The sequence below is a fragment of the Anolis carolinensis genome, chromosome 1 (genome assembly GCF_035594765.1).
Source record: "Anolis carolinensis isolate JA03-04 chromosome 1, rAnoCar3.1.pri, whole genome shotgun sequence".
In the NCBI taxonomy this organism is placed as follows: Eukaryota; Metazoa; Chordata; class Lepidosauria; order Squamata; family Dactyloidae; genus Anolis; species Anolis carolinensis.
In genome coordinates this window covers 364,725,679-364,738,143 of record NC_085841.1, presented here as the reverse complement: position 1 = coordinate 364,738,143, position 12,465 = coordinate 364,725,679, and the positions used below count along the sequence as shown (strand labels likewise).

Genomic DNA, 12,465 nt, shown 5'->3' with positions numbered 1-12,465 from the left:
ATTTGCCTTATAAATAATCAGGCTTTGGAGAGTATGGCAGCCATTTTCTTCCTGACCATTTTCAGTCAGCTGCTCTCCTCCCTCTCCAAGATTAAAGTGGCAGTTAAAACCAAGCTAGAGGAAGCAGCCAATCTGAATTCTGGTTCCTGAGTGGCTCAGCCAATCAGCTGTCGCCACATGCCCTTTCCCATTGGCTGAGGGGAATGGAAAGGGCCTGAGGCAAATTCCCTAAAAACAAGCAAATTTGGGGAAGCAAAACATTTAAGAAAGCATGTTAGTTTCTGGTTCTCATTAGCTCCAGCTCACCTGGCACATCTCTATATCAGGCATGGGCTGTTAGGAATAGGAGTTGAAATCCAAAACACCTGAAGGCCCAAGTCTGCCCAGGCCTGCCTTTGGGGAAGATAAAGCAGTTATGTATCAATTATTATTATATATTATATGAATTATAACTACAGTAGACTCTCACTTATCCAACATAAACAGGCTGGCAGAACGTTGGATAAGCGATTATGTTGGATAATAAGGAGGGATCAAGGAAAAGTCTATTAAACATCAAATTAGGTTATGATTTTACAAATTAAGCACCAAAACATCATGTTAGACAACAAAAGTAGTTCAATACGCAGTAATGCTATGTAGTAATTACTGTATTTACGAATTTAGCACCAAAATATCACGATATATTGAAAACATTGACTACAAAAATGTGTTGGATAATCCGAATGTTGGATAAGTGAGATTCTACTGTATAAATATAATGCAGTAGAGTCTCACTTATCCAAGTCTCTGGATAATCCAAGCCATTTTTGTAGTCAATGTTTTCAATATATCATGATATTTTGGTGCTACATTCGTAAATACAGTAATTACAACATAACATTACTGCGTATTGAACTACTTTTTCTGTCAAATTTGTTGTATAACATGAAGTTTTGGTGCTTAATTTGTAAAATCATAACTTAATTTGACGTTTAATAGGCTTTTCCTTAATCCTTCCTTATTATCCAAGATATTCGCTTATCCAAGATTCTGCTGGCCCGTTTACCTTGGATAAGTGAGACTCTACTGTAATAGCAACTGCTAAGTTCTACTCTACCATCAGCAGCCACCAGTCGCCATCTTGTTAGCAGAGTAACCATAGCAACGCCATTGATCTCCTTGAACTGCGTTCGGGCGCCATCTTGTTGTGCGCGTAACCATAGCAACGCCACAGGCTCCTCGCGCTGCCGCCATCTTGTTAGGAACGTAACCATAGCAACGCTTCTAGGCGCCGCCATTTTGCTTCCTCCAGTCTCCTTGGCGACGGGCCTTTCGTCCTCCTCCGTGGGAAAGGAAAGATGTCTTCGTCGAGGCCGGGCTCGTCCTTAGAAGACCTGGACTTGACGGGGGAGGAGGCGGCGCGCCTGGCGAAGGCCTTCCAGGACGAGGAGTTCAAGCGCCTGTTCGCGGAGTACGCGGCGGAGCTGTCGGACCCGGCCCAGCGCGCGACTTACGAGGCGGAGGTGTGCGCCTTGGAGCGGGAGCGCGGCGTGGAGGCCCGCTTCCTGCACCCGGAGCCCGGCTGGGCCCTGAGGACGAGCCTGGGCGGCGCGCGGAAGTGCTACCTCAACATCTGCGCCAACGCTTTAGTAGGCAAGCCCGAGGCGGAGGCGGAGGTAGGCCGCAGGGGCTGCACGTGGCGCCTGCCGCACTGCCTGTCTCCCGGGAGGGAGGAGCTCGGCCGGGGAAGGCCTCCCGGAGGAGAGCCGCGCCGCTGCCTGGTCTACGACGTGCTCTTCCACCCGGAGGCCCTCCGCCGCGCACGGAGGGAGCCCCGCTTCCGGGAAGTGCTGCACCAGACCGCGCTCGAGGCCGTGGAGAAGCACTTCGCGCCCCAAGGCCTGGACAGGGCCAACGCCAGGGTCCTCCGCGGAGTCAAGTACAAGGGCGTCCCGCAGGCCTCGCTGCTTAGGTTAGCACCCACCCGCTCGGGCCCCTTTCCGGAACTGCGAACATGGATATATCCCCGTGCGCATTTGCAAATGTCTCTGATTGCCCAACTGTTAGATTGAACTATTTTATGTACAGTAGAGTCTCACTTATCCAACATAAACGGGCCAGCAGAATGTTGGATAAGCGAATGTGTTGGATAATAAGGAGGCATTAAGGAAAAGCCTATTAAACATCAAATTAGGTTATGATTTTACAAATTAAGCACCAAAGCATCATGTTATACAACAAATTTGACAGAAAAAGTAGTTCAATACACAGTAATACTATGTAGTAATTACTGTATCTACGAATTTAGCACCAAAATATCACGATATATTGAAAACATTGACTCCAAAAATGCGTTGGATAATCCAGAACGTTGGATAAGTGAGTGTTGGACAAGTGAGACTCTACTATATTTTATTTATTTATTTACGGCACTTTTATCCCGCCTTTCTCAACCCCGGAAGGGACTCAAGGCGGCTTCACAACATAGGCAATGCCTTTTAAAGCATAGTACAATAAAAACATCCGCACCAACCATTAAAACATTTAGAAGCATTTGAATCCATATAACAAGTTAAATCACATGATCCATAGGCATAGTCTTGAGCCCTTCCATAAGTCAATTAATTACACATCTTTCATATCTAATTATTGTACAAATTTTCAAAGGCTTGATCAAAGAGCTACATCTTTACTTTTTTGCGCAAGATCAGGAGGGCGGGGGATTTCCCGGGGGGGGGGAGTTTCATAGCTGAGGGGCCACCACCAAGAAGGCTCTGTGTTTCGTCTCCGCCAATCGTGCCTGCAAAGAAGGCAGAGCCGAGAGCAGACTCTCTCCAGACAATCTTAAACTCCAAGATGGTTCATAGAGGGACTCAGCACTTTACCCTCAACCCTGGCCCTACAAAGTTGGAGGACCCCAATAACCCCCAGATTGAAGACTCATAGAATCACAGAGTTAGAAGAGAACCCCACGATGGGAGATTAACAAAATCACAGAGTTGGAGAAGAACCCCGGTAGGAGATTCGTAGAATCACAGAGTTGAAAGAGAATACAAGGTAGGAGACTCATAGCATCATAGTTAGAGAAGAACCCCAGGATAGGAGACTCAGAATCAGTTGCAAGAGAACCCCATTAACCCCAGAAAAGGAGAGTAGTAGAATCACAGAGCTGGAGAATAATCCCCAGGTAGGAGACTTGTACAATCACATAGATGGAGAGGCTCATACCGTGTTTCCCCGAAAATAAGACAGTGTCTTATATTAATTTTTGCTCCTAAAGATGCGCTAGGTCTTATTTTCAGGGGATGTCTTAGTTTTCCATGAAGAAGAATTCATATTTATTGTTGAACAAAAAAATGAACATTTATTATATACTGTACAGTAGTTATCACAAACCAGCATAACCAGACAAACTGTGAATCCTATCAAGAATTTCTTGTTACCACCATTATTTCCATGTACAACACTATGGTATGTACATTTACGGATCCTGCATGCTCTGGTGTTCTGTTCAGCAGGCATGCTTCCAAACAAAAACTTTGCTAGGTCTTACTTTCGGGGGAGGCCTTATATTTAGCAATTCAGCAAAACCTCTACTAGGTCTTATTTTCTGGGGATGTCTTATTTTAGGGGAAACAGGGTAGAACCACAGAATTTAACTCCAAGGTTTATTTATTTCATATCAAAAGCATTGCATAGATTAGTATAAAATGATAAAAAAATAGAAAGAGCACAAACGACTAAATGTCTTTTGACCAAAAATGGGCAACAGCAACAACATTGTAGCCTTACACAATTCTTCCTCTGTGCATGAGGCAGAACATGGTAGGCAAGCACACAGATGCGAAGTTGTCTGTTCTGCTCCACAGTCACACAAGGTGGAGGATTCTTCTAGGCAATGCCATTTTGCCAGGTTGTCTTTTGATCTAACCACTCCACTTCTGAGTCTGTTCAGGGAATTCCAAGTTGCCCATTTTCGGTTTGCCCCTGGAGGCAACCCCAAGGTAGGAGACTCATAGAATCACAGTTGGAGAAGAGCCTTAAGAACCCCAAGATAGGAGACTCATAGTATCACAGTTGGAGAAGAACCCCAATGATTCCTGTGCAGTTATGGGGCAGGAAGCCAATACCTCTTTGACGTTAAGGTTCTCAGTATGCCCCATCTATGGTAGGCTAAGAACAATAATAATATAATAAAACTTTCTTTCTAGACTGCCGTCTCTCCCAGAAGGGACTTGGGGCAGAGCACTGTTGTTTCAGGTTGTCCCATTCGTAGGGTATCAGTGTGTCCTGCCCCCTTCCCTTCTGCCCACTGCCCTATCCCCTTCTTCCAAATTAGAAATTTGTGCCCATGGAAAACCTGATCTATCCCAGAGCCTTGCACTCACCTTCCACCGTTGCGAGTCCCCACAATATATTTTTGCACAAGCCCATGCCCAGCCCGTGCCCTCTCTAATCTTGATTTGCCCACTATAATCCTGGTTCTGGTTATTGAGATTGGTTTTGACTTATTTTAATGATGTTTTTATACTTTATTGTTTTAACTGTTTAATTAGCTTGTTTTAGGGGGGTTTTGTGTGTGTTTTTAAATGTCTTTTTATCTGGTTAACTCTGTTTTATTGGGCTTGGTCCTGCTTGTAAGCTGCCCTGAGTCCCTTCGGAGAGATGGTGGCAAGATAAAAAAATTAAGTTGTTATTATTCTTATTCTTATTAGAACACCGCTGCCTCGGAGAGAAGGAGGAGAACAAGGAGAAGGAGGGGGACCCCCTTCGCCACTCCCACCCTTCCCCACGCCTTACACCTACCCCCCTCCACCTCCGGAAGTGGAAACCGAGCTCAGCCCAGCCCCAGAGGAGTCCCCTGCTTTCACCACCCCACGCTGGACCCTCCGCCACCGCTCCTTCCTGGACCTCCAGGACTTCCGACCTGACTCCACGCCCACAACTGTTCCCCGCGAGTTGGAGCTCTCAGTTGAGCTGCCGCTCCTCCGCTCTGCTGCTCAAGCCCACCTCGAGGTACAAGGCAAGCTCCTGGAGCTCGACTCCCCCAAACCGGCCGCATACAAGCTCCGCCTGACGCTGCCTTACGCCGTGGATGAGGCCGCAGGGAAAGCCACCTTTGACAAGGCTGCGCGGAGGCTCGTCGTCACACTCCCCGTCCTCACCCCCACCGTGCCCACAAGCCCCTTCTCCGGAGAAGCACCACAGGAAGAAGAGAAAGGCTGCTCAGGACTTCCTTCTTGTAAACAGGAGCCTCTTCTGGACACCCATGTGACTGCTTCTGGTTCTCCTCCGCGCTCCCAGGAAAGCCATCTTGAACTTATTCTTCCTCTTTCTCAAAAACCAGAACTTCCGGTTGATGTGGAAGAAGAGGCGGGATCTCCGGAACCGGGCACTGAAGTCATGGATATGAGGCCTCTGTCGTCACTTCTGGCTGGGCAAGAAGAGGCTAGCTTAGTCTCTGAAGCTACAAAGAAAGTGATGAATCCCTTGGAACTTCTAGCACCTGCAAGAAGCATCGACCACGTGGGTCTGTGTGTCTCTGAAGCAGTGGCTCCTCTGTCACTTCCGGCGCCTGTCACTCCTTTCAGTCACGTGGGTTTGTGTGTGTCTGAAGTCAGTGAAGTAGTGAGCTCTCCGTCACTTCCGGAGGCTTCTACCAGCATCCAGCATGTGGGTCTAAGTGTTTCTGAAGCAGTGAGTCCTTCACTTTCAGCACCTGCCACTCCTGTCAGCCACGTGGGTCTGTGTGTCTTGCCAGAAGAGGCAAGTTCTGCCTCTGCCCCTCCTTCAGTTCCTCCGCCTGCTGCTCATGCAGAGGAAGAGGCGGGATCTCCAGAACTGGGCACTGAAGTCATGGATGTGACGCCTCTGCCATCGCTTCCAGCCAGGCAAGAGAAGTCTGGCTCAGCCTCTGAAGCTACAAAGGAAGTGATTAATCCCTCAGAAGCTCCAGCGCCTGCCAACAGCATCGAAAACATAGGTCTGTGTGCCTCTGAAGTCAGTGAGGCAGTGGGTATTTCATCACTTCCAGCATCTTTCAGCCATGTGGATCTATGTGTATCTGAAGTCAGTGAAGCAGTGAGTTCTCCATCACTTCCGGTGGCTTCCACCAGCATCCATCACGTGGGTCTGAGTGTTTCTCAGTCACTGAGTCCTTCACTTCTGGCACCTGTCACTCCTGTCAGCCACTTGGGTCTGTCTGTCTTGCCAGAAGAAACAAGTTCTGCCTCTGAAGCCATAGAGGAAGTGGCTCCTCCTTCACCTGCTACCCATGCCAACTACGTGGGTCTTCAAGAGATGGAGCAGCCCCCAAATGCCCTTGGCACTGTTCCACAAGAGGACCCTGTGGCTCCTGCCTTGTGCGCCAGAGACATCCCTTCTGCTCCTGGCCCTGCTCTGACGCCTCCTCCCGCAAGGCCATTACCCTGCCCCGATGACCCTACCAAGCCCACCACCAGCCCTTCAGCTCCACTGTGCCCCCCTTTCTGTTGCACCCAGGATGAACAGACTGTGACCCTCCTCCTGCAGGTGCACAGCGTGGCCCCCCAAAGCCTCCAAGGGGAAGGGGGCACCAACCACTACAGCGTCCATTTCAGCAGCCAGGACTCTGCTTCTTACAGCATCCTCTGGCAGTTCCTTCCAGAAAACACATTGGCTCATCCCAAGGCGGACATCAGTGTCTCTCCCAATAACATCGTCATTGTCCTGTCCAAGTCTCCAGAGACCCGTGGACTCTGGACTAAGCTCTATTTCGGCCCAAATACTGACACCTTGCAGGTAATTTAAACCTTTCAGTTGTATGTGGCAGACGCCTTGCTGTCTCAATATATTGTTGGGGGCATTTTTGTAATAACACAAGTAGCATATACCTGTATTGACTTGAGTCTCATGCACCGTCAAATCAAATGTGCAACTCCATTTTCAAAACCCTGAAACCCAAAAAAGTATTTGCTGCCAAATGTAATGCGCAGCAGCAAGAATTGCACTCTTTGTAACATGACCATTACAGTTGCTGCCTACTTAGATTTTCTTCTTTAAAAACATAAGTATTAGAACCTGAGCTTCCAGCAACAGAAAGGAAAACCTTGGGGTGCATCTATTCTGTGGAACAGTGGTTCCCAACCTTTGGGCCTCCAGGTGTTTTGGACTTCAACTGCCATGATCCCATAGCATTGAGCCATAACCATTAAATTACAGATAGGAGCTCCAGGTGCAGCTCATGAAGCAGCTTGCTCTTTTGCTTTGGCTCAGCACTAAGATTTCCATATTACGCAAATCTAATGCACACCCTAATTTTGGCAAAGTGATTTAGCCAAAAAGGTGAATGTTAGATTCGAGTAAATACAATATACCTGTCTGCTTTTTTCCCTTCGCCAGCGTACCTCACAGTGTCTCCATGGCAGCAGTGTGGCAACATTGTGCAAGGTTCTCTTTGTGGCTCTATTGTGGTTCTTTATTTGGATCCTTATAGCCCAGTGTTGTTGACTCTGATGGCTAGTATCTCTCTCGGATTTGGGGCCAAATTCATGGATGTCCCTGGATTCCCTCCTGGTGATTTTCTAGCCCAGCCTGACCTTGCTTACAGGTAGTTGCTGAAATCAAATGGTGCATGTGTTTTGCCTAGCTTGGCACTTGGACTGTTGAATTTGTTTTTTGTCAAAGCTCCAAAATGGAGAACAAACACATATTTCATCCTGTAGTGCATACTCTTGTAGTGTAGTGCTCACTGGAATTGTGGGAGTTGAAGTCTAAAACACCTGACAGGCTCAAATTTACCCATGCCTGTTCTAGATGTTAAATCATTGAGCTGGGGGTTTTGAACCTGTTTAAAGATTCATTGTCCTGCCTGGGTTCAAGCCACCCCCCACCTCTGTGCACACACTTTGGCTGCTTTGCTTCTCTTGGATACTGGGCCTCTGCCTGGGAGAACAGGGAGTCTGCAAAGATTGGCATGGAGGAAGATTGTTCCTTGAAACTGTTTTCCTGTTGATGTTATCAGAGTTTTCCAGCATGAAGTCAGCAGTGAGCAGAATCTATCCTCTGCCACCCTTTCTCCTAAGGAGAAAACAGGTAGAGCACTCTGGATTTTACTTTTCATGTTTATCAAGAAATGGGGAGGCAAATCAAAAGTGTCCCTTCCTGCTTTGGCTTCCAAATGAACTCCTGTTCCCAGATCTCCTCATAGAAATGACATTTGCTTATATTGCAGGGACCTTTGCAAATAGACAGTGGGTGTTGGATTTTCTTGGAATCTGCAGGTTGGATTTCTGTAACGTTTAGATTCTCAGAATGTAATTTGAATTATGGCAAGGCTAGTATGCGGAGGAGAGCATACAAGTCTGTCCTTCTTGCTGATGCTGAGGCAGATGTGTCTGTGATTTTCTCTCTTGAAAAAGATCTGTTGCTTTTTAAGTAGTTCTTCTGAAATTTGGAACAGTCATTGAAATGACAGAGTCAGCCTGGATTGTAGGATCCCAGAGTGCATTCTTGGCCTGTGATGCATATCTGTCGCATTCCCAATTTCCAATTTTAGACGTGCCTTTTTTTGAATATATAAAGTTATGTATGGCATTTCCCCTTAGCTTGCATTACATACTTATTTTAAGTAACTACAATGAAGTGTTCAAATAGCAGACTGTGACATTAAGTAGAAGCTAAGAGTTTGAAACCTTAGCAGTTTAAAATTTTAGCCCGTTGGAATATGAATTTTCGGATGGCCTTTGAGTTGTGTCAGAAGGAAATGAGAGGTTCTTGTTTATAAAAGCATAATCTTAAAGATTTTAAAGTGGCTATGATAAATTAAAAAAACACATACAAAAATAAAAATCAATATATTAGTTACACCATAACTGGAGTTAGTCAAGGCACGCTTATGCAGGGACAGCAGACTGCAAGAATGAAAAACATAGAAGCATGGGTAGCTGTTTGATTAAGGGGCACTCCACATGATTGGGGCTGTTTCAATAAAGGCCTTATTCCAGAGAAACTTCAAGGAGATCTCGGTTATGTCAAAACAACAGGAGTCTCTACTCTGAATGCTTGGGGATCAGGAAGGATGGTATTCAAGTCAGATATTCATGGGATGTGAAAGGACAGATCTGTGTTGAGGAGGTGATGGCCTTTCAAGTGAGACTATCATACTTTGAGGCATTACACCAGTGAAACTTTTGTAAGAAGAGGGCTTGTATGTTCCTGGTAATCAGCTGTTGTTACTGGAATAGGCATAATATGCATTAGCCAAGGTTGCTCTTCCATGGGTAACCCATGCAACCATAGCGTTGGGAATTGCCAACCTATGTTCTTTTTAATCTGGTTTCCGATTTCTAGCCAGGACCACATTCTTTAAGGTAGGTATGGGCAAACTTTTACCCTCAACTGTTAGGAATTGTGGGAATTGAAATCCAAAACTCCAGGAAGAGGGCTGAAGTTTGTCCATGCCTGCGTTAAGGCCTTTTATCAGAATTTACTCAGTGCAGAAATTCTCTATAGAGTTCTGAACATGTTGACTCTGCCTCTCTTCTTCCTATCTCCAACTCATCAGTTTGTGAAACTAATCAAATCTTTAAAAGGAGCGAGTGCGCGGGAGGCATGATGATATTTTGCTGTTGATGTTACACTGTTGTGACTCCTGTGTCTTTTGAAGCAGCAGAGCGACTTTTCATTCAGAGGTTACTTAAAGGTCGTCTGCTTGTTAAATGGGTTTTCAACAGATCAAGTGCCCTTTTGAGTATGAATCTTGAAATTATATTCTCTCCTTCTGTATGGATCAGTGATGGCAGAGAGATAAAAAAATAGCAGTGGCATTTCTAGCAGAGACCACTGAAAGGTCATTAATTTAATAGTTTACAGGAACCATTAACTTCTTGTGTCAGCCTTTTCCCTTGGGAAAGGTAGGCTTCCACTCTGGAGAAGATAAAATTGCAGATGTCTAGTTCCAGTTCAGCTCATTTTTCAACCAAGCTGTGCAACAAAGACAAATCATGTTTTAAACTTAAATACAACTTCTTCTTAAAGGCTAAGGATGGCCAGTAGTTCAGCTGGCTGCCTATGTAAGTTCCAGGATGGGAGCTTGTTGTGGTGATGATGATAATGATATTTACTTACATCCTGCTTTCTTGCACTCTTGGGGTCTTGGCAGTTTATGAGGGTCCAAATAAATACAACTTTAATAATGATGAATTTGGGATTGTCGTTGTTGTGTGCCTGAAAGCCATTTCCGACCTCAGGTGAACCTATGACGGGGTTTGCTTTGCAGGATTTTTTCACTGTTGTGTGCCACGTTTGCTTTTCTCCGAGGCTGAGAGAGTGTGACATGCCCAAGGTCTCCAGTGAGCTTCATGGCTGAATGAGGATTTGAACCCTGCTCTATAGAGTTGGCACTCAGTACTCAAAGCACTACATACAAAATAATTGCATCCTTATTCCTTGCTTTTCTTGTTGTCTCCGATTTCTCTTCTGTGCTAAATGTTCATGCATTGCAATAAATTGTTGTTTTTTTAAAATTTAAAATGGCCCTTATGCTTCCAAGAGCCATGAGATGGAGTTTCTTACAGTTCCTCATGATCTATTTTAGCTCAGAAGAGATTTTGTTTTCAAAACCAAAAATGATCAGAAGTAACTTTTTTAATTCTGGGAGGTGAGCAACTCATATACTCCAGCAGTTGACATTTGGCAGGGACAGTGCCTGATAGTGATCTGTTCTCCCACTTTTTGTGCTGCTTTCTTTTCCTTCCACTTTTCTCGTTTTGTCTTCCACTCCTGCAAACTCCTTTCAAAGTGCAAAAGTAGTTTGCATTCCTCATCCGAGGGACTCAAAAGAGTGAGGCAGGCTCTTGTTCTGTGAGCTCAGGCAAAAGCACACTGCTGCAATCGCTCCCAGCCTGTGTGTTCTTCCTCATCCACAACTTTTGCCAACTTTAATAACACTCTGGTGTTGCTTAAGCATACAAGTCCCAGTTTACATTAGTGAGAAACTGGGAAGGGTACCAGGTGCCTCATGGGGCCTACAGACTGCACTTAGCCTACAGTGGATGAAAAACATCTGGTTTCGCTTTTGAAGGTCCAAACCTCATGGAGACGGACTTGTTCATAGAATCATCATCATGTCATCATCATGAGCCATCACTTGTGGCCGGGTCTTATTGTCTTCCAAGGGTAGAGTCTTGGCGGTGGATCTGTGGATCTGTAAGTGATTGGAGAGAATCAGAGGGCTGGAAGGGCCTTCATGGGTCATCAAATCCAAACTCCCTCCCATCAAAGCAGGATCTCCTGCTAAAGCATCTGTAGCAAAGAGCTGTCCAGGGTCTTTTTTGAAGGCATGCAAAACCATTTCTCTGGGCAATTGGTTCCATTGCCAAACCAGTCTTACTGATGAGAAGTTCCTTTTCATGTTCAGTTGAAATCTGCATCAGACCATTAGACCTGGTCCTTCCCTCTGGGGCAGCAGAGAACAGGCATGGCCTGGCTTCTTGGTGGTGGCCCTTGAAGTATTCAGAAAGTCATGTCTCCTTTCCGTCTTCTCACCACCAAGCTGAACATGACCCTTCTAGTAAGTATTTTTAATCGTACCTGTTTTCATAGACTCCTAGAGTTGGAAGAGACCCCAAGGGCCATCCAGTTCAACCCTCTCCTTCCAGGCAGGAAAACCCCATCAAAGCACTCCTGACAGATAGCCATCCAGCTTCTGTTTAAAACCACCACATTCCATGGCAGTGCATCCCACGTTTGAACAGGTCTTACTGACATGAATTTCTTCCTAATGTAAGATAGATTATATCTCCCAGTAGTTTGAGCAACTACTGCATGCTCTAGTCTCTGGAGCAGCAGAAAACAAGCTTACTTCATCTCCAACATGATATTCTTTACAATATTTAAACATGGCTATCATATCACCTGTAAACAGTCTCTTCTTCAGGCTACAGATACCTTATACTTTTCCTCATAGAGCTTGGTTTCCTGACCTTTTACATTTTGTCTGCCCTCTTCTAGACATGTTCCAAATTGTATTCTTGAATTGCCTTGCCCAGAACTAAACACAGGGCTATTATTCCAGGTGAGAAAGTCTGCCCAAAGCAAAAAAAAAGAGTAGGACTAGAACTTCTCTAAATCCTAGACACTGTGCTCCTATCAGTTCAGCCTAGAATCACATTGGCAAGCCTCTGCTCCAGCTTGTCTTTATGTTCAGATAAAGAGAAGCAGGGATTCCAGAGCAGAAGCTTGCAAGCAAAGGTATATTGCTCAGAAAAAGAAGAAAAACCAAGGGTTTACTGAGGAATGGAAGGTACAAAATTATCCATGTGATGAATCACACTTTTTGTCAAAAGTACAAAAAGACTGTTTTTACATTACATGTAGTACCAACAATAGCTTCTTCCTGTTGTAATCTTTTTAATAGTCTAAATCCTTCTCAAATTAACCACAGTATTGTCTCCAGCCATTATGTAGGAATTGGAAAGTCTACCTATAAAGAAAGAGAATGTC

General features: G+C 45.4%; 1 protein-coding gene across 1 annotated transcript in view; it reads left to right on the top strand.

Moving 5' to 3' along the window:
• The first annotated feature begins 1,265 nt into the window (after positions 1–1,265).
• Positions 1,266–12,465, top strand: part of dnaaf2 (dynein axonemal assembly factor 2) — a 32,364-nt gene continuing 21,164 nt past the window's right edge. The window contains exons 1-2 of the mRNA XM_016997722.2: positions 1,266–1,954; positions 4,698–6,762. Of these exons, the coding sequence (XP_016853211.2) occupies positions 1,341–1,954; positions 4,698–6,762 (2,679 nt within the window). The 5' untranslated portion in view covers positions 1,266–1,340. The remainder of the gene's footprint in view (positions 1,955–4,697; positions 6,763–12,465) is intronic.